General features: G+C 51.8%; 1 protein-coding gene across 1 annotated transcript; it reads left to right on the forward strand.

The window, feature by feature from the left end:
- Nucleotides 1-204: 204 nt before the first annotated feature.
- LOC122389622 (ubiquitin-conjugating enzyme E2 H-like) lies at nt 205-22,344 on the forward strand. Its single transcript, XM_043381818.1, has 5 exons — nt 205-445; nt 13,410-13,486; nt 14,244-14,411; nt 18,029-18,157; nt 19,711-22,344. The coding sequence occupies exons 1-5, from the start codon at nt 393-395 to the stop codon at nt 19,839-19,841; spliced, it is 558 nt and encodes a 185-aa protein (XP_043237753.1). The 5' UTR covers nt 205-392; the 3' UTR covers nt 19,842-22,344.
- Nucleotides 22,345-22,417: the final 73 nt, after the last annotated feature.

Consider the following 22,417-nt stretch of genomic DNA (forward strand, 5'->3'; position numbering starts at 1 on the left):
ACTAGCTGTACTAGCCTTTGTTTACATGCACCAGCTGATAGGTCACGTGACCTCAAGGTAAAAGGTTCCACTTTCAAAGACGTAACGCTTCACATACTTATTTCGGTAAAAATATAGGACAAATAAGTTTAAATCTGAGTATTTCCAACGAACGATATAAATTCAACAACTAAACTTGTGCTTTGTTGGAAATTCATGCAACTCAGTCAGGAAAATTGCCTACTTCTTTACGAGTAATGTTACGTAACTGAAAAGTGATCGATGATTGCGCAGTGGGGTCTCTCCATTGTGTTGTGTCAGTTTGTCCTTTAGCTTCGAGTGTGTTGTTTGCGTGACTGACTCATTTCTTCTTTAACTTATCTCTCCCAAGGGAAGCCTTGTCGGATCCAGAAATGTCTTCTCCTAGCGCCGGCAAGAAGAGAATGGACACGGATGTTATAAAACTGTATCCTTTTTCATTTTCGGGACTGGGACTGTTACGTCTGTCGATTGAGATCTGATGTTTTTTTGTTTGTTCTCAATTTTCTTGACATCCTGTCTATGCATGACTCTTTAATTTGCTTTTTCTTCATGCTCTGCTCATGCAGTTTAACTCTGATAGGTGATTCCTGTGTATTATTACCATTAAGTCCCATTATGATAAGCTGTCTCCAGACTCCAGTCTCTCACATTGATGTCTGATGAATGTTGATGTGTTCTTATTTTTATATGTAATAATACTTAATATTGGTTTTAAATCAAACAGGAAAGTGTCATGAATGAAGAGTTTGACTGAGCATCATTGATGTTTAGAGAAACACTACCAACATCAGGAATAGTGACATATGACTGGATTTTTTCATCTATCCATTTCAGTAGGCGGAACTATGGTCAAGCGTACCCATTTTTGGGAACGCATTTTCGTTCCCATGTTTGGGAACGATAAACCCAAATATGGGAACGCCATGTAGGCATTATTTGAAACAAGAAAAAGAACCGTTAAATGACGTCCAAAAAATGTAAAACGATCGTGAACCGCCTGATATTTGTCTCAATATTGTTGGGAAAGAGTTTGATATTGTAAGGCCCATCGTAGTTTCAAATCGTTCCCCTATTTCTAAAGCAGTCCATCATCCGGGCCGCGAGCCCAAATTTGGGAACGCTCTCGTACACTGGCGCTGCAAGCGTTCCTTATTATGGGAACGGCGTACCCAAAATTGGGAACGATTTCACCGACGCCTTTCAGGGGCTCTTTTCACTAACAAGCATCACGTCCAACGCCACAAATTATTGTTAACGCAACAATCATCAGATGACCTTTCCGGCAAGACCGTCGCATGTTTCGCCCGGTCTTCTGCGCTTTTATTCCCATCGATCTCACAGCGGGCACGCCCCCCTCTGCAGAATTACGTAATTCACAACGCTCAGCGATGTTCAACAAGGTCTTCCATACCTATATCCACCGTCCGTGCCGAGGGTGGAGACATGTCAAGCACCTGTCTGTTTATCAACGATAGTTGACGAGTACAAGGAAGTATCCAAAAATGGGAACGCTGAATATGTTACACCCTCAAAAGGGTTCCATGACAACTGAACCAGTGACAACTGAACCAGGACAACTGAACCAGTGACAACTGAACCAGTGACAACTGAACCAGTGACAGCTGAACCAGGGACAACTGAACCAGTGACAACTGAACCAGTGACAACTGAACCAGGGACAACTGAACCAGTGACAACTGAACCAGTGACAACTGAACCAGAGACAACTGAACCAGTGACAACTGAACCAGTGGACCACTGAACCAGTGGACAACTGAACCAGTGGACAACTGAACCAGTAGACAACTGAACCAGTGACAACTGAACCAGTGACAGCTGAACCAGTGACAACTGAACCAGTGACAACTGAACCAGTGACAACTGAACCAGTGACAACTGAACCAGTATGACAACTGAACCAGTGACAACTGAACCAGTGGACAACTGAACCAGTGACAACTGAACCAGTGGACAACTGAACCAGTGGCAACTGAACCAGTGGACAACTGAACCAGTGACAACTGAACCACTAACCAGTAGCCCAGCGAGCAATTTTACTCCGGGCCCAAGCAGGCTGAAGTGCGGCTTGCCCGAGATTTTTAGTCGGGCTTAAGTCGGCTAGCGCTTGGGCTAAAGACTTAAGTCGGCGTATGACACAAAAACGCCGACTGAAGCCTATGCTCTGCCGGAGGTATGCCCTCTGGGCCTCTCGGCGAGCTCAGGACAGCCGTTGTTTAGCCCTAGTTGTGCGACGTTTGGCGTAAGCCCGATGTAAGCCCGAGCAGTGAATCCATTTATATACCGGAGATTCCTCTGGGTCCAGGCGGGCTGAACTCTGCCAAGCCCACGTTGCGTGCCCTGTCTGTCCCGAGTTAGGCCATCAAAGTGAATATTATTTATACGTTGCTAACTATTCGGGCGTCCCAGGTGGGCGTAACGGTTACCACACCAGTTCGCGACCACCAGGCTCTGTCAGCCCTGTCAGCCGTCGTACGGCTCTCGGACGGACACTCTAATAGATCGGACAGATCAATTGGCAGACCGGCAGACTGGCACAGACCGTCCGTCCAGCCACGCGCTACCTTATACCTATATAGCGCAGTGCGACATTAGTTGTCCACTGGTTCAGTTGTCCGCTGGTTCAGTTGTCCACTGGTTCAGTCGTCCACTGTTTCAGTTGCCATACTGGTTCAATTGTCCACTGGTTCAGTTGTCACTGGTTCAGTTGTCACTGGTTCAGTTGTCATACTGGTTCAGTTGTCACTGGTTCAGTTGTCACTGGCTCAGTTGTCACTGGTTCAGTTGTCACTGGTTCAGTTGTCACTGGTTCAGTTGTCTACTGGTTCAGTTGTCCACTGGTTCAGTTGTCCACTGGTTCAGTTGTCCACTGGTTCAGTTGTCACTGGTTCAGTTGTCCCTGGTTCAGTTGTCACTGGTTCAGTTGTCACTGGTTCAGTTGTCGCTGGTTCAGTTGTCACTGGTTCAGTTGTCGCTGGTTCAGTTGTCACTGGCTCAGTTGTCACTGGTTCAGTTGTCCCTGGTTAAGTTTTACTGGTTCAGTTGTCCCTGGTTCAGTTGTCACTGGTTCAGTTGTCTGCCTACCCCCTCAAAAGACCTAGTCCCAATGAAAATATAGTTTTTTCCTTTCTTAATGAGTGTAAGTGGCAAAAGGCCTGGTAGGATGGGCACGAGGAATGATCGAAATCAGCATAGAAATTATAAATAAGCCACACAGAGCGACCTATATAAGAGAAATTCCCCCAAAACGATCATGCTTAGAAACACGGAAGACAAAAACCACGCTCATGACGCTCCTTATTAAACAACGCTAAACCAGGGGCGGCGGATTCGGGGGGGCAGGGGGGCAGTTGCCCCCCCTGGCAAACTCGTGGGGGGGCAAAAGTATCTTTTTGCCCCCCCATAATTTGTGACAAAGCTTAGACAAGAAACCATATACCTGATTATTCTGTTCGATCATCTGAAAATGTAACCAGATGCCCATATACTTTATCATACGTTGCCTTTCTTAAAGGTAGTGTGCCAGCTTTGCTGGACCATATGGAGTTAATGGCCCAGATAAGGAGAACCGGATTTTTAGAACATATCCATACCTTCAAAACTCATGGAAACGTCTTAAATTCTTCAAATTTTGAGTACCCCAGTGCGAAATTCGCCCCGACGGGTTGTCGGTCGTACCCCAACCACATTTCACACCACTATGAACAATAAATGCACACACTGAAATCGCTATTACCGATATGCTCATCCAATCAAGTTTCGATAAACCCGTTCATCATCATCTTCTGCGGTTTCGAACACGCCTGTTAGGTGGTGCGGTAGACCGCGCCCAAAGCCAGGGCCCCGGTAACGTGAGGTAGCCGAGTCGGGGCAGCGTGCGCTGACCCAAGCCGGGGCCGCGCGTCCTCCCGGTGTCATGTGATAGCCCGGGGCTGCCCGCGGGGATGCGGCAGACCGCGCCCAAAGCTGCGGCCCCGGCTTGGGTCAGCGCACGCTGCCCCGACTCGGCTACCTCACGTTACCGGGGCCCTGGCTTTGGGTGCGGCTTCTGCTCATGCTTTGTGGTGCGGTGGTGGTGCGTCGGGCCGCGCGCTCTGACTTCGGCCAAAAAAAAATGCGTCAGCTGATCATTGTCATTTCTGCCACTTGCGTGTGGTGAAATTGGGTCATAACTTAAGAGACGGCTTTTTCATATCAATTATTTTACATAAAATCATATTTCAAACCATAAATAATGTTCGACAGCCAAATAAAAGAAACAATACCAATACAGGCTTACAGTTTAAGGCTCGACATTGTGTTGTCTACGATTAGACAGCTGATAACTCATTCCCGTACGTCGTAACTCGTAACTCTGTAGTGACCGTTGCTTATTGTCACATGTGCGCCGCATTCGCGATTGTTGCCGACGCCTGTTTGCAGCTCAGCCCACTACAGTTGTTATACATATCGAAAAACCGATAAACTTTTAGGCGAAAAAGGCACTATTCCAGGCCCATTTTTGATTTTTTTTGCGATATTAGGTAAAAACAGCAGCTTCTTATCCTAGGAAAAATAAAATGGGAAATCTTTCAAAGGTGGCACACTACCTTTAAATGGCAAGCGTTAACGTTCAATTGAAGTTTTCCGCTCTTCAACCTAGTTTTGGAGGCATTATAAGCGTCAACGTGAAGCAGTGGCAACCCAGGCCTTCAGTGACCGCTTACAGGGACGACGGATACGGGGTGGCAGAGGAGGCATCGTTCCCTAAGAAACTTTTGGACGAGGGGCAAACGTATATTCTTGCCCCTCCATAATTTGTGCCCTAAACATGAGGAAAATTTCCATAACCTGATATTGCAGCTAGCGCTCCTACAGTTTGTCCAACGGTGCCTTTTGAATATGTGTAAATGCTAACCATTTCCGCTTTATATCATTTTGTTTTTGTCTTTTCAGATTCGATTTATAGATGTGTGCAAGTGACGCAACTCATACCTTCAGTGGTCGTTTGCCTCTATGTTGTGCCTACATAAATGCCAAATCGCAAGCGAGCGGAGACGGAAGGGCTAGGCATTCGCTTGCGGGTAGTTAGGACTGATGAGCGCTCATAATAAGCCACTCCCCCGATTTTTTCGAGCGCAACAGTTTCCAGCGCATAAAATGGTAAACGCCGAGGTCGTGCACATTGACGACATTGACCAATGCACGGTATGGTATGACACCCAAAGGCCGGTCATCAGAGATCTGCTTTGGGCATTCGGAGGCTTGTGTGGGGCCAGTGTAAAAACTGGATGTTCACTGTTCAGTATCCGCTTTATTTCAGTTTTCACTATTAAAAAAGTAAAAATTAATGTTGGAAACTTTTGAGGGTTAGGGCACTGATCATTAGTGGGCCCCCCTCTGTCTAAAGGCTGACTATAGAATAAAGAGCATCAAACACGAACAGCAGCGGCGGAACACCTTCAATTAAGGGAGGGGGGGGGGGACTGCCGACTTTTGGTCCCATTCTTTCCATGCAACGCCCATAGGGCCAACGTTAAAATGCCAAAATCAAAGGGGGCACGGTGCCCCGGTGCCCTCCCCGTTCCGCCGCCTATGAACACGAAAGCAAAATCTGAGGCATTTTGGAAAAATGAGTATGCCCCGCAGCGTCGGATAACTACCACCTTCCAGTGGGTCAAGCCAACGGGGCCCAAGTCTATTAGACTATGGCACACTTAACGAAAGCACTAACCTTGTCTCACTTTTTGTTGAAGTCTGTTCCGAATAGTTTCGGTCATAGACTGGCTGCACTGAGGTCGTTTGGTATGTGCAACTGTAATTAAAGCCACCTGAGGCACCCTAACACCAGGCTGAAGCTAGGGTTGGAAATGCTTCGTCTTTGCAGATATCACTGGCCGCTGATTCTCGAGTGCCTAAATCGGTAGATGTCGTGGCAAAATTTGGTGTGATAATTTGGACCTTACCGCAGTCAGCGCACCCTAAAGCCCCGATAAAGAAACGCCCCACCCAGAGCTTCTGGATCCTCATTCCAGTCCACCGTTCCTTCACCCTAGCCCGCCGCTCCCTCGCCTTAGCCCTCCGTTCCCAGCTTGACGAGCGTTTGGGCCTTAGTTAAGCCTTGCTGTAGGCTAACTGTATAAACCCATCGAGACAGCCCGTCTCGGTGAGCTTAGTTGGCGAACTACTGCCTTGGGGAGGGTTTCTGGCGGATCGCTGTCCCAATAGGTTTAGATGCGACCGACTGTCTCTGAATGTTTGAGCGGTCTCCTCCCGCTGTGAGCTAGTTTCAGTTGATATCTGTCTCAGAAATAATTTTTAAAGGAAGGTTAAACGGAAATCGAACGGGAAATGAACAGAGGAAATGGTAACGAGTTACCTCATTGAAGAATAGCGCTCGCCTACTTGTTAAAGATTTGGAACCGTTCTTCAACATCTAATATGCGATCGGGTTATGGCACAACTTTTCCCATTGGAGTTTTTTTTTTCTAATACAGCAATACGAAAAGCGTTGCATCGTTTACTGGCGGAACCAGGGAGCGGGCATTTAAAGCAAATATTTTCTCTCCCTCCCCTGGCTCCTGCATCGCCCGAAATAGACAAAACGTACCTTATGTTTCCTAATAATAACACTTTTATCAGATTTGTTTTTTCTTTATATTGTTCAGCAGTAGATCCGTAAGGAATCGAAATCCGAGGAGTTTTTGGATTTTGGACACTTGGGGGGGGGGGGGGTATGTCCCCTACAGCGTCGAAAACGCCTTTCTGGATCCGCCTATGACATCATCTCGACAGGGATCTTGCCCCCCCACGCCAAAATCGAATCCGCCGCCACTGCGCTAAACAGCTAGCATCCAAATAATATATGTCTTTCCGGGCTGATAAAATACAGCTGAATAATTTTCGACCACTCAAACTGAGTTTACAACAGTAGTTCGGTAAAATCACGCACGTTCTACGCGGTCGTTCGCCTCGACACCAAATGTCAACAATATTACCTTGGGGTTGTCCGCGTGTTCGCTTGCATATGTCAGCATCTGGTGTCGCTAGTATGAAACTTCATAACCAGGCGAAAATTATTATACTTGACCTCAAAATGTAAAAAAACGCTTCATTTTCCTTAAAATTGCATGTTAAATGTAGGGCCTGTTCCAGCGCCTCCAGAAACCTCCAGAAAGCTCCAGAAAGCTCTAGAATCCTCCAGAGAGCGTTCCAGCGCCTCCAGAAAGCTCCAGAAAGCTCTCGCCAAAGCTCCAGAAACCTCCAGTAGCCTCCAGAGAGTTGGGAGGTCCAAATTTCTCTGGAGGCTCTGGTCTACAATTATGGCGCACTTGTGACAATCACGAATGTAAACAAAGGACTTTTGACTGATAATTTTACAACTTGAATGTAAAGAAAATTACATTGCTATAATTTTGTTAATCTTTCTAAATAAAATTGAAAACAAATTTTGTGTTTCAAGAGAGAACAATCGTGTTTCTTTTGGTATCTGTTACACAAATCTCCAGAAATCTCCAGATTGCGTTCCAGCGCCTCCAGTGAAACCTCTGGTAGAGCCTCCAGTCAAGAATTTCTACTGGAGGCGCTGGAACAGGCCCGTAGTGTAACCCATGTTTTCACCATTCCGTCATTTCAAAAAATCATTAAAAATATCATTCAACGGTCAATTTCCTTGTTCAACGGTCAGATTAAAGATAATTTTATAGAGACTTAGTAGATACTTAAATCAGCGTGCACTTTTTTGAGACGTGATGCACTAATGAGTTTTAGTGGGCGAACGGCCGAAAAATTACCTTCCGTTCTCATAAATGGGAACGCCCGTTCCCATATTTGGGAACTCCGTTCCCAAAAATGGGAACGTTCCTATATTTGGGTACTCATGACCATACTGCCGTGCAAAGGAAAAAAAGGGTAACTCAATTTTTGGTGATTTTAAGATATTGATATCACCAGATAGATCTCTACGAGGCAAATAGTCTGATACTAATATCTTGTTAGGTTATATATGTAAAATTTTGAGATATAAGCATTTTAATTTTGGCAAAAGCTATTATTTTGTAAAGAGTGCCCAAAAGACATCAGATATGCAAAGGAAAAAAGGGGTAAGTTCGATTTGACCACATGCCGCTTTTTTCCCTTGACCTTTCATCGTGATCTACAAAGCGTTGCAAGGGAAAAAAGTGGCAACTCGGCCAGAGTGAATGAACCTCCCAGAGAGAGGTGCTCCATGACCCGTTCGTATTGTAAATCATTGGTATAAATGGCGGTGCTTGAATGGATCTTATTTTAGCGTTGGGTCAGTATACCGACAATTTGTTACTAAACAGTTTTTTCGTACAAGTGACAATAAGATGTCACCTTAATTTTACTTATATCCATATTCTGCTTTTGTTGTTTGGCGTCGCCTACTATAATGGTCGCTAAATTAAGAACGCAAACATTTCCAACATCCAAAGGGTGCGCCACCCCTATGATCTTGACGCCATAGTGATCGCCGTCGGTTAGCGATAGTATCCTATTCTCAGTACCCCTCCCCCCCCCCCATATACACGCACGAGTTCCCGGCTGACTTTGGAGCTTCCGGTGACGAGACCCTTCCCTGGGGCCTGGGGAATCACGAGCCCCTCCGGGTTCCGGGGTGCCCGTCCGAGTTTGGAGCCTTCAGTGACGAGACGCCGGTCCCGTCGCTTCTCTGGGGAATCACTAGCCCCTTCGGGTTCCCAGAAGACTTAAGAGTCATCGCTGACGACACGCCGGCCCCCTCCCTTCCCTGGGGAATCACGAGACTCTCCGGGCCCACGGCCGAGTTTCGAGCCTCCAATGACGAGACGCCGGCCCCCTCTCTTCCCTGGGGAATCACAAGCCCCTCCGAGTTCCCGTTAGACTTTGATGCTTAAGCTGACGAGACGAGACGCCAGCCCCGTCCCTTCCTTTGAGAATAGCGAGCTCCTCCAAGCTCTCTGAATACTTCGTAGCCTTCGGTGACGAGACGCCACCTCCCTGAGAAATCACGAGACCCTCCGAATCACCGGCGGACTTTGGTGTTTTCGGCGAATAGACGCCGACCCCGTTCCTTCCCTGGGTAATCACGAGCCCCTCAGGGTTTCCGATATAGCGGCCCTGGTGGCGCAGTCGGTTAAGGCGTCGACCCGCGGTGCGGGCGGTGCCGGATTCGGGTTCGATTCCCGGTTCCGCCCGTTCCGCGGGCGTCGTCCCCGGCTGTGTCACCAGGTGTGGGGTAGGCTCCCACTTCAGCCGTAGCCTGGGGGGTGGGGGAACAAGGGCCAGGAGGAGGAGGAGCCCTCCTGTAAATGGGCCACAAAGTGCCCGTTGGAGGGAGGCCTGAATAAATAAATAAAATAAAATAAATAAATATACTTCGGAGCCTTCGCTGACGAGACGCCGGCCCCGTCCCTTCTTTAGGGAATCACGAGCCCCTCCGGGTCCCCGTCCGAGTTTGGAGTCTGAAGGAGCGAACCCGACCAAGGATCCGCCAACTCAAAAAGCTGATTGCCGCAGCTGGGGCCTAGAAGAACGCCAGCTCCGCGTGGTGGCCCAGGGCTACATCCGTGGGGTCATGGAGCACGCGGCAGCAGCGTGGCTCCCGGCGACACCCCCTCCCACGTGGAGCTGTTGGAAAGAGAGAGAGATGAGGGCGGTGGTGCGCATCATCGCTGCGTACCCCCTCTCCACCCCAGCCCACGCGGTGATGGCGGAAGCGGGCCTAGTGCCAGTCGCAGCAAGAAGAGAGTCCCTAGCGGCGAGATTTCTGGCCAAAGCACTGGCTCTACCCCGGGAGTACCCTCTTAGAAGAGTAGCGGAGGCCTGTCCCACCGTACGCCTGAGGAGTACCGGGGGATGGCGCTCTCTGGGCCGGGAAGTCTGGACGGCGGCCGGTGTTGCGGGCCCCATCGAGCCGATGATCTCCCGCCGTCCCCCGCCGTGGATGGGCGCGGCTGGTGTCTCGCTGGCCCTGGACGTCGGCGAACTACCGCTGGGCGCGTCGGCAGCGGACAGAAGACGGGCGGCGGAGAGGTGCCTGAGAGGCCTAACCCAGTGCGCGACCTGGATTTGGACGGACGGCTCGGCGGAGGGCGGAGTGGACAATGAGGCGCTGGCGCGCTGATGGTTCGTCCGGGAGGAGAAGAGCAGGAACTGCGAGCCCCAGCGGGCCGGCTGTGCTCCAGCTACCGGGCCGAGATGGTGGCCCTGGCCATGCCGAGATGGTGGCGCTGAGCTGGCTGCTGGACCACCCAGAGGAGGACCCGGGCGGCCCGGTGATGCTGTGCACCGACAGCCAGTCGGCCCTATCGGCCCTGCGCGTGGGATCGGCGGCCCAGCAATCACGGCTGGGTGCCACACCCACAGTATGGCAGGCCCTGCTTACGCTGGCGGAGCGGGGCCGCCGGGCCCATCTGCAGTGGGTCCCCTCTCACTGCGGGCTGGTGGGACACGAACGAGCGGACACCCTGGCCAAAGAGCCCCGCTGGACGTGCAAACGGTTCACCGAGCCGCGACCAGATCGGCGCGGGCGCGAGTGACGGCGAGGTGGCCCAAGGGCTGGTACCGGGACCTCATGGGCTCGCCGGTGCAGAACACCGGCCAGCCCATGAACAACCCCCCTCCGCCGGTGACCGTCCTGGATCGAACGAGGGCGGCCGACGTCCATCAGTTACGAGACGGTCACTGATCGGCGTCGGCACAATACCTACACAGGATTGGACGAAACCCTGGCGGGCGCTGCGAACAATGCAACAACCACATGTGCCCGGCGGCGCGGTGCCCCATCTGCAAAGAAGAGGCACGTCCTGGCGCGCTGCGCGGCTCTGATGGGAACCCGTATGCGAGTGCTGGGGTCTATACACCCACACCTAAAGGACCTGCGGGACGACGACGTGGTGGCGGCCCTGGCGACCGCTACCAGGTCTCTCCAGAGCCGTTCGGCTACGCTTGACTGAGCGGAGGGACAACTAGAACAACAACAGTTTGGAGCCTTCAGTGACGAGACGCCGGTCTCGTCACTTCTCTGGAGAATCACGAGCCCCTCCGGGTTCCCGGAAGGCTTCGGAGCCTTCGCTGACGAGACACCGGACCCGTTCCTTCCCTAGGGAATCACGAGCCCCTCCGGGTTCCCGGCCGAGTTTCGAGCCTCCAGTGACGATACGCTGGTCCCGTCTCTTCCCTGGGGAATCACGAGCCCCTCCGAGTTCCCGTTAGACTTTGATGCTTAGGCTGACGAGACGCCGGCCCCGTCCCTTCCCTGGGGAATCAAGAGACCGGCGGTTTGGAGCTTTCGGTGAATAGACGCCGACCCCGTCCCTTCCCTGGAAAATCACGAGCCCGTCCGAGTTCCCGGTAGGTGGACCTCGGAGCCTTCGGTGATTAGACAATCGCCCCACCCCTTCCCTGAGGAATCACGAGCCCCCCCGGGTTCCAAGAGGAGTGAAGAGGCGCTGGCCAGGCTCCAAGCTTGGCCGCCGTGGACTCCGGGGGGGGGAGGGGGCTCGTGATTCCCCAGGGAACGGATAGGGCCGGCGTCTCGGTCACCGAAGGCTCTCGTCATCCGGGGGCCAATGGTATCTTCCAGCCATTCATTCAGCCATTCATTCTTTTACAAGAGTTGTACATGTGTGAAAATCAGCGTCACTTTACAAAGGAAAAAAGCGGCATCTCAGTCGTCGGCGACTTGCCCCTTTTTTCCCTTGCACTATGGCTGTCTTATGGCTCTCAGATGCAAAGGCAATAAACATTATACATCATAACTTATCCCATATGCATATTATGAAAATAAAAAAGGTACCGTGGTATGCATCAAACCGTAAGTGATCGAATGATGGTAAACAATAGCCTCAGCATTAACCTAGATGTGAAGGAAAAGACATAAACGGCCAGAAATAGTTTTTTAGCTCTCCTGAAAAGTTGAGTTTTCTGAGATACCCTTTTTTTCCTTTGCACGGCAGCATAGTTCCACCTACTGATTTTATTGCATGATGCACAACCCAAGGCACAACCAGTGCATAGGACACAAGCTCAACAACCTAACATATTTTCAGGACTGAGCACTAAGCTTTCATGGCCTGTTGCATTATGCTTGATTTAGTATGCAGAATTTCTAGGATTCTAAATTTTCCTTTCATGCATTTCAGGGCCAATCCAATCTGGCTTTAGTAGACTTGAACTTCTTATAAAGATACCTTCCTATTGAAAAGCGATTTAAAAGTTAGCCCAAGTATTTAGATGATAATAAATGGCTTGTTTGTTAGGCTCTGACTTAGAGTATTTTTATTGTTATAGCATGGCCTGGATCTTGTGGGTCAGTCAGGCTAATGTGAGATACAAGCATGTTGCCTGTGTGTGATTAGAATTCCATTAGGGGAAGTTGGGGCAATGCCGGAGTTGGGGCAAAGCCGAAATTCGAGATATTTCGAAAACCGTAAGACATGGATGCCACCTGTCAGTGATGCTCTGAAGCTTAAGTGACTACAATTATCGCATGTTTGTTACGAGTCGTCATTCGGAATACTTCGGCTGTGAGGGCGCCAAGAGCGTTTTCAAGGTACGCGTTCCTTGTACTACATGCGCCTTTGAAGCTGCATTTCTTACTCATTATGCTACCGTTTGTCTGGCCAATGCGGTCAAGTAATCTTCAGCATGTCTTTGCATAAGTGTGCTGCCTATTTGAAATTCATACGGCACGTTGAAAAGTTATGGGCCTGCAAATGAAAGTATGGCTGGCTGGGGTAATGCCGAGAACGTGCAATTACGCACGTTAAAGCACGCTACGTGGACTTTACTGCTGTAGAATAGCAACGCGAATTTTTAGTCACACAAATTACACTTTCAACAGACACAACGGCCTGTTACCTATAAGGAATTATTTACCTGGCATTTTCTTATTATATCACACAATTATAACTTCCAGTGTGCACCAAGCGTCCTCAAGCTCTTAAAACGCGTGTCAGCTTTGATAAATTCTGGATAAAGTTTGAGATAAAGTGGCAGAACATCAATGTCGGCATTCCCCGTAGATCATTTCTCCCATTTTCGGCTTTCCCCGCAGTCCGGGGCAACGCCGAAAAAGTCACTTCTTTGATATTTTTAGTTTGTGCGCTTAACGGTATGCGAATTCATCAAATGCGCCTGGTATGTTTGAAAGGCAAAAGACTGGCCTCTCGAATGACGCCAACAAGAATAGCTTATGTTGTCTACCTTGCGTGCTACGGGCGTCAGAAAAAAAGTGTTCGGCGTTCCCCCAACTTCCCCTATTATTTGCAATGGTTTTCTTTCATATATGAACAATATAGATTGTACATTATATGGATACAACTCAGTTTTTTTTAGTATATGACTTCTCATAAAAAATGAATATAATTCCTTAAGCAATTCCTCAGGATTGAAAGCAAGCATGAAGTGACAATAATGGGAGGGCTAAATGAATTTTGTGTCAAGTTCTATGGACCAAAAGAAAGTGAGTATGAAATATCTCATTGCAATAGTTCAGGGCTGCTACAGAGGGTTGATTACTTGATTGTGTGCTTGGAAGCAATGGTTTTGTTCAGTTTCATGTAAATTATATTAGCTTAATGTTTGAAAGAATGCTGGATAATTAGTTCAATATTAAAGATGTCTCCACTTTATTTGCAGTGCATGCTTCATTGATCAAAGCCAACCATTAAGTAGCCATTGGTCATTGGATGAATGATTTAAGTGTCAAAATGCATGGAATTGGACATAGAGCCAGAGAGAAGGTTATGGCCCCTTGGGTTCTCAGCCAACATTACATTTCTAAAACTTTATGAACTTAAAGAGTGGTGCAAAAATCATGTGGGTTTATGGAGCCAGTTTTTCAGTTGACCTTCTAGATTGCAAATATTCTTAGTTTTTAGACTAGAATGGATAGGAATGGGAAGGGCAAATAAATATTTAGTTTGTGATCTATCAGATGTCTCCACAATATTGGTAATGTCCCTGCTGAGGGCTAAAAGCTGAGCAAGCAAGGACAGAACATAAATGCTAAAATGCTATTACTAGCTCTTTAGCTGCCAAGCTCTTTCTGATAATTGTTCAGGATCTAGTTCATGCCAACAGTTTGTGAATTATGCTTAGAGATAAGATACCATTTTGCTCACATCTTTGCGCCCAGCTATACATGTTATCATACGAATTGATTTTCAGCTGTGCTTTAGTTCATGTGTGACAGCCACCACGCCCTGTCTGTCTGGCAGCTCCGTACGAGGGCGGGGTCTGGAGGGTTCGTGTGCTGCTGCCCGAGCACTACCCGTTCAAATCGCCCAGCATCGGCTTCATGAACAAGGTCTACCATCCCAACATCGACGAGATGTCCGGCACCGTCTGTCTGGACGTCATCAACCAGGCCTGGACGGCACTCTACGGTCAGTGGATGAGAAGGGTGCTGTGGGCGCAAATAGGAGCAATTAATTGGAGGGTCATGTTGGGGGTTTTCCGCGTAGTTAATGGATGATAGATTGTGCCGACAGCTTATTAATCGTACTTCGTGAACGATTTTGATTACGATTTGGTACTGAGACTTTGTTACATTGGTGTACGTTGAAATGTGACATTGATTTTCACCTTTCTCGCATTCAGCAGTTTTCCCGATAAATCTTATGTTGATTTTGCGATTGCAATGTGCAAGTCGGAAACGCACATATCTAAAATTGTATTTAATGATCGATAAATGCTCGAAAGGTGCGGGCCATCTGAAGGCTGTTACCGTCTTGACCGTGACACCTGTCAGTTTCCTTCCTGTGTTTGGTTAAACTACATCCCTCTTATTTATGATCTGAACGAAGTAAAAAAGTCAACGATACACTAGCGCACGACCATAAAGCGCTTGCATAAAGCTACAGATCATAGGTCTTGTGATGGCGTCTTTCATATTTATCGTGAACCCGACGAGCATTTGTGGCAGGTGCCGTTCCCATCGCTCGACCGGGCACTTAAGGTGGGATACCGACATGACCTTGCTGCTGGAGCTCCCCAGTCACACATTCAATGTGGCGAAAAATGCGGGTTGCATGGTTTTGGTAACAGCTCTTCATTGATGTAATGATTTGCGGTCAAAATTTCGGCGACCTTTTTCAGTTCGGGGGCTTGCTACTAAATTTAACGTGCATTTTTACTTCTTCTTCTTCTTCTTCCTTGCCAGCTTAGGCCGGGTCCCGTGGGGCCCGGCCCGTCTCCACCAGCAAGTCTACGATGAGGTCAGCTTCGGTGGAGAATATCTCCCCCAGCGTCGGCAGGGGGCCCCACCGGCGGGTCCGAGGCCCCTGGTGTGCGGGGCAGTCCATCAGCAGGTGCGGGACCGAGTCCGGCTCGCCGCAGTCGACGCACGCGTCGGACTCGGCCAGCCCGAGTCGGTGCCGGGTGTCTCCTGTCAGGGGCGAACATCCCACCCGGAGCTGCGCCACGGTTACCGACGCTCGGCGGTCCAGTCCGTCGTGCCCGGGCGTCGGGTCGGGGTGCGGGTGGCTGCGTCTGGCGCGCGCATCACACATCGCCCGCGCCCGGCGGGCCACCGCGGCTCTCGCCGACCACAGGTCCACGGGGATCTGGTCCTGTCTGCGCGAGCTCCCGATCGCTGCCAGACGGTCCGCCTCCTCGTTCTCCGGCAGGCCCGCGTGGCCGGGCACCCACTGCAAGTGGAGTCTGTGGCCTGAACGAGTGATGGTGTCTAGCAGGTCCCTGATCTCCGCTACCAGAGCCGACTGGGAGTCCGCCGTGTCTTGTAGCGACTGGATGGCTGCACGCGAGTCGCAGCAGAGGAGGAGCAGCATACTCGGCCGGTCAGGCAGATCGCCCGCGGCCTCGGCCAGCGCCTCGCGGATGGCCACGAGTTCGGCCCGGGTGCTGCTGCATACCTTCCCGGCCGCTACCGTTAGCTGAACGGTGCGGGACTCCTGGTGGAAGATCAGCAGGGCTCCCCCTCCGCCATCGTGCGTGCCGCCCCCAGCCGAACCGTCGGTCCAGATGGACACGTCGGGCTGCGGGAGAGACGCCAGCGTCGTCTCCGCTGCAGCTCTTCTCGCTTCCGGTGGGTCTGTGCGCGAGGTGGGCACCGTCAGAGAGGTCGATGTAGTCAGCCTTGTGGAGTCCGGTAGAAGAACAGGCGGTGTCAGGGCCAGCGGCTCCGCTGGGAGCTCCGCTAGGCCCGCCTCGCTCGCCATCCAGGCAGCAACTCGCCGCACGCAGGGTTTTGCATCCAGCACGACGTCCTCATCGCACGGCAGGGGAGGGCCGGAGTTTGTGCCGGCTTGCTGAACCTCTCGAATCCAGGCTTCATGGGCTCTGTACTTCAGTCTCGGTAGGACCTCCCGATCAATCACCTCCTTTGCCGGGTCGTCGGGAGGGAGCCTCTTCAGTCTTTGGGCTTCGTTCGAGGAGAGTTTCTTGGCTCGTACCGTGAGGGGTTCCAGCTGTGCCTCGGCGAGCAGTGCGTCTCGTCTGGTCGGGCGGATGCAGCCCGTGATGATACGGGCGCATGCGTTTTGCTCCGCTTCCAGGGCTTGTCTGGAGGCCGGGGCGGCATGGGTCATGTAGACTGCCGAACCGTAGTCCGCCAGAGACCTGATATATCCTATATAGGCTGCTCGGAGTGTGCGGCGGCTGCAGCCGTAGCTGCGTCCGGCGAGGGCGGCTAGGCAGTTTCTGCGTCTGGCCATCGACTTCTTCAGTTGCTTGATGTGCTCACTGAAGGTGAGGCCGCCGTCCATCTTGAGTCCCAGAAAGGTTGGGTAGGTGACATGGTTGACGGGTCGGTTCTGGAGGCTCAGCTTGAGGTGTACCTTTCCTCCGGCTTCGCGAGGGTCCAGAGAGAACGGGGTGGCCGAGCACTTCGATGCCGACAGCTGCACTTTCCACCGAGTACACCAGTCGGAGATTTCGTCCAGTGCTGGCTGGAGGGTCGCCTCGCACTGCGACAGCTTCCGTTCGGTGGCCCACAGGGCCACGTCATCCGCGTACACAGAGATGTGTACTCCGGGTGGGGCCCGCGGGAGGATGTCGCTGGCGTAGATGTTCCAGAGCAGGGGGGCCAGCACGGAGCCCTGGGCCAGGCCCTGGGGGAACAGGCGGCTGTCCGAGATGGATGTCTCCCACCGCACCCGTCCCCGTCTGTCGCGCAGTGTGGCCATGATCCACCTGGTTACACAAGCGGGCGTGCCCAGACGGGCCAGCTTGGCGGCCAGTCCAGCGTGCCACACGCGGTCATAGGCACGCTGGAAGTCCAGCAGCACCAGGGCGGATCGGTTGGGGCTCTTGGCCTCGAAGCCGTCGAAGATGCTTTGAGTCATCTTGATCAGTTGGTCGTTAGTGTTGTGCCCCTTGCGGAAGCCGGCTTGGTTTGGGTCCATCTTGTGGTGGGTTTCCAGCCAAGCTTGGAGTCGCCGTTGGGCCAGTCGCTCCGCGAGTTTCCCGATGCAGGAGAGCAGGGAGACGGGCCGGTAGCTGCCGGGGGCGCTGGCGGGCTTCCCCTTCTTGAGGATTGGTACGATGGTGGCTCGCCTCCAGGCTGCTGGGGTTTCGCCGGAGCGCCATGACGTGTTCAGGAGGTGGAGTAGCATCCTCTCCGCCGTCGGGCCCAGTTGTCTCAGCATCTCGTTGGACACCTCGTCCTGGCCGGGAGCGCTGCCTAGCTTCAGCTTGCCTATGGCGTTCTGTAGCTCTCTCCTGGAGAAAGGGGAGCACAGTCCTGTCTTCAGACCATTGCATTGGCAGAGGCCGGTGGCGCGTCTAGCCTCTTTGTTGATTTGTCGGTCAGCGTTTTTGTCCAGTTTGATCCGGGAGACCGCGGCGTATTCCTTGATGAAGAGGTTAGCCTTTTGTTTGTCGGTAACGGCTGGGCCCGCGGGCGGGGTGGGGCCCCTCTGCTCTTGTTGGATGGACTCCTTAGGCTTGGGGATCCGTCTTGCATTTTTACTCCAGAGGCTGATCCTGCGCCCTATTTACCATCCTCGTGAATCGATGCCAACCGGCTTCTCCCGTGTTTCAGATCTCTCCAACATCTTCGAGTCTTTCCTGCCGCAGCTGCTGACCTACCCGAACCCGATCGACCCACTCAACGGAGACGCGGCAGCCATGTACATGCACAAGCCTGAGGAGTACAAACGCAAGGTGGCAGGTGAGTCCTGCGGGGGGGGGATAGTCGCTAGCATTTCGTGTGTCAGGGTGTGGTGTGAAAATGGTGAAATAAAAGACCGAACATGTTTATGCGAAACACTCAGACAGTGAGATGGGGCATGGTTAGGACGGCATTGTTACCTACTGCACATGTGAAAATAGTGCATAGGAATGTAACTTGAAGCTTGAAGACAAAATGGGCTGGCAAACATAGTTGCGCAAAATTGATTGTTGAATACCATTGCGATGCTTGTTACGATTTGGCCATCGGGCTCGGGGCCCAACACTTGACGGTGAATTTGGACGCAAATTACGGCCATCAAGTCGCTAGCTGCAGCTCAGTAGCTTACTGAGTACCGAGTAGGTTACTTCATATTTCATGCAGTTGGAACAGTTTTGGACAGGCTGCTAGCTGCTGCGTAGACGTCAGCGTAGGGCGATCCGACCCTCACGGAATCGATCAGACTTTCGGAAGGCGTTGCTCGGTTTCATGCCATGCAACTACAAGCGCAGCGGTCTTTTTTAAGTCACCCGCTGACTCACGCTGTCTGCGTGGGTCCGGCTGCGCGGTCCACCCCGGACCATTGGGCCGTCTGCAGCGGTGGCTGGCTGCACCGGTCGTTGACCCCGGGGTGGGTCCAGCGGTGACCAGCCACTGCAGTGCTGCATCGGCCTCAGGGGCGGCTCACCGGGGTGGGGCAACCGGCTCATGTCGATACCTGGCCGGGTGTAAATGGCTCTGTGTACAGCGGGTGGGGAGATTAAGTTAGTGGAACTCTGGGGCATAGCTTCGTGGTATATGACTCCCTGCTGTACCCTTCGCTCGATGCTGGAGTGCACCGAGTTAGTCATACCTGGTGACTAATAATGACATCAGGGGGTATGGAGAAGGGCGTGTTTATTTTTAGCACGCTTCTGATTCTCGCAGGCTCTCACCACTGAGCTGAGTTTCGCTGTTGAGGACTACCGTCAGCCATTTTGATAAACATGGCTTTGTCTGTCATGGCACGATATGAAATTAGTGTCCGTGTCGCAGGGCGGCTGACAAATACGGCTGTCAGATTCCGTGGACACGGGCTTTGATCCTGGGGCTGCCGTGAGGTGCGACGTTTCGGTCCGCTGCGCTCTTCCCCACGCGAGCTGGCGTGTGTGCCGGACCAGTCCCTGTTTTCAAACCGGCAGTAACTCGCACCGTGTTACTGCGAGCTTTACCGTGGACGGAGCACAAAGAGCCATTAGGCGGACCTGCGAGCGGCGCTGTGGCGGTAGCCTCAACTACAGGTGGTGTTACGTGCGCCGTTGCTCTGGAATCAGCAGCTGGGAGCCGTATAACCCACTGTCCTGCGCGTCCATGGAATGGCGATCCACCCCGACCCCAGCCTGTCGCCCCGCTGGCACTGCCTCAGTGGTCGTTGACGCAGCTGGGAGGCTCTATGGCACGACGCTCACGCGTGAACGGCCGCTGTGCGCTGACCTTGGCTCACTCTGGGACCGCCCGGCTGCGCGCGCCGCTCACCCCCCCCCCCCCCCCACGGTCCCCCGCTCTGTTGACAGAGCACGTGCGGCGCTACGCCACGGAGGAGGCGATCGCTCCGCCGCCGCAGGTCTCCGACGACCTCTCCTCGGACTCCGAGTCGGAGCTCTCAGAGTTCTCAGAGGATGAGGCGAGGGATATGGAGCTATAACTGCCGCCGACGTCCGCCGTCCGCTGCTGCCGCTGCCGCCGTCACTGTCAGCCGGCCCTGACAACGTAGAGGGCATAGAGTCATCCTGATTGGGGAGAGAATAGAGGAAATTCATCGGGTAACGGAGGATTGATGTCGAAATCTTTCTTTTCGAAATCTGTTCGAAATCGAGTTTCGGGATATTTATCTAGAATCATAAATTCGTAACAGGCAGGCACCAGCTGATTCGGTCGAAATGAAAACGATGTGTTGGTTATCGGCATGCCGCTCTTAGCTTTGTTACGATTATTCGTTAACCATAACATAAGTAATGCAATCGTATTGTGAGCTTTTGTTTGGTGAGAACCGAAACTTACTTCGGTTTCATGTGTTCAGCGCTCAGTTTCGAACGTTTTCATAGCCTCACCGAAATCCAGTAGTGCTTTTGTCTGTGAAGTTTCCGTGCTTTAGAATTGAACCGATGTACTTAGAACTCTGGACTTGTTATAACCGTCGCCTAGTATATTTTCGCGACCTGGTTCGCGACGTTTCTGGTTTGACATTCACAGTGAGTAAACTACTTGCGATAGGCCGCGTAACTGTATCAGACAAGGAACAGCAAACCCTCGTGGTTGCGTGAACTGAATGTGTACGATCAGACTTCCCAGACCCGACTCTCCTCCGTCTCCGTGTATTATCCGACTCTATGGACCGCACTGTCATTGGCCGGCCCCCCGGCGCGGCAGCGGCAGTCGGCTGGCCGGCGGACCGGTGCCGTGTCAGTGTGCGTGCGTTCGTGTGTCATTTTACTGCTGTTACTGGTCGTCGTGGGCGTGTCTCTGGTTTAGCCGTAAGCAGTGTGGTTTGGGAAGTAGGTAGCTGGTAGTTGCGTGGGTTTCCGTGCAGGCTTGTCCTGATGGCAGGCCGCGGCGGTGTGCGCCGCGCCTTCTCTGTGCTCGTTCACGTGTTGGATCCCTTTTATTCTTGACTGGGAACTTGCTAGTGCGATGCTGCCAGCGGCAACAGGCTGCTCCCGACTTTCTACGAATCTCGTATTCTCAGCGGTTTGTCCATTAGTTCTGTCCCTGGATCTCGGCTTAGCCCTGAAAACCATTCATTGCCGTCCGGCCACCTGTAATCTGACAATATTCCCCGCTATGGACGGCAATTTTGAACCACTGCCCGTCCATGTGTACTTCACGCCCATCCTTCCAGCTCTCCTTCTGTTGCTAGCTCTATGGATCAACCTCATCGTTGGTATATTTCACAGTTGTTGGCGAAGTCACTGTTCGTCGGCTCCACCTCCGTCCTGTCTTTTTTTCGTGTTGTCCTATCCGCTCTGCCGTCCGCTTTCGTCCCGTCCCGTCTTCCGTCCTGTCCTGTCCCGTGTTCCTCCTGCCGTGTTCCGTCCTGTCCTGTCCCCCTGTTCCGTTCCCCTGTCCGCCGGCGGTACTCGCAGCACTGTAGCCTGTAGTCAGAGTGGTCGGTAGTTGAGTAGTGGCGCGTTGCTCTCCGCCGGGGACCGGTCCACCGCCGGCCGCGACTGTCAGCTCTAGTGATAAGGTGTGAGCGCGGGCGGCCGGCCCGCCCGCCGTGACCGGTAGTGTGCTGTCAGAGTGAGCCCCCAACCCACCCCAACGGAGGTGAACGATGCAAAATAATTATCAGCGGAGGTGAATTATATCGTCCAAGGGATTGTGTTCTGATTGATATGTGCTTGCTTCTAAGCTTTCGGAGTTTTGCGGGTTCTAAATTTTAGGAGAAAACCATGACTGACTGCCCTCGCTTTGAGTTCGTTGGGCACGAGCAATATCGTTTATAACTGATCACTTACTCTGACACATTCGAAATAGTCACATCAAGGAGTCTTCTAAAGATAATTCACGGTGTGTATACTTCTATATTATGTAAGCAGTTTGCGTCTGCCGGAAAACTGCCCCCATCTGTAGTGTGAATATGGCATGTGAAAGTCGGCGGTAAGGTCGCATGCCGTCTAGTTAAGTTGGTCTGCGCTGTCAAGGTGGCGTGGCCTTGTTTGAGCCGCACTACCTTGTCGACCGCAGCCGGCCGGAACCCCACAGGGCGCTGCCGACCCTCGGCGCTGCAGTTTAAACCTGGAATTCCTCGCATGGTTCGCTGTTTTCCGGTATGCAACGTATTTGCTTTTTGCCGTACTAAAGCATTTCAAATTATTCATTGTCAATCTTGGGGACAAGATTGACTGTTTTCATTGTTTGAACTTTTCGAACGTTATTGTTTCAACTACTGAGAATTTGTGTACGTTCTGGTGGTAAATGCCGCGATTACCAGGTGCGTATCTGCAGTGTCGTGTCGGTGGGCTGCCGAAGCGGGTTCGAACCTCGCCCGGTGCCGAACTTTTGGCGCCTCTCATTGTCCCATGTACTGGCTACTGGACCCTTTGTGAAGTGTTTACGTGTAGTATTGGCCGCTCGCCAAGAGCCGCAAGTGTTGTGTACCTAACGCCTCAATATATTTACAATAAAAAGGTCAACACTCAGTAAAACTCGAGTATTTTGCTTTGTTCGATTCGAACAGCGATGGGTGATGGAAGCGCATCTACTATTGAAAACAATAGG

The sequence above is a fragment of the Amphibalanus amphitrite genome, unplaced genomic scaffold (assembly GCF_019059575.1).
Source record: "Amphibalanus amphitrite isolate SeventyFive unplaced genomic scaffold, NRLGWU_Aamphi_draft 000365F_arrow, whole genome shotgun sequence".
Taxonomy (NCBI): Eukaryota; Metazoa; Arthropoda; class Thecostraca; order Balanomorpha; family Balanidae; genus Amphibalanus; species Amphibalanus amphitrite.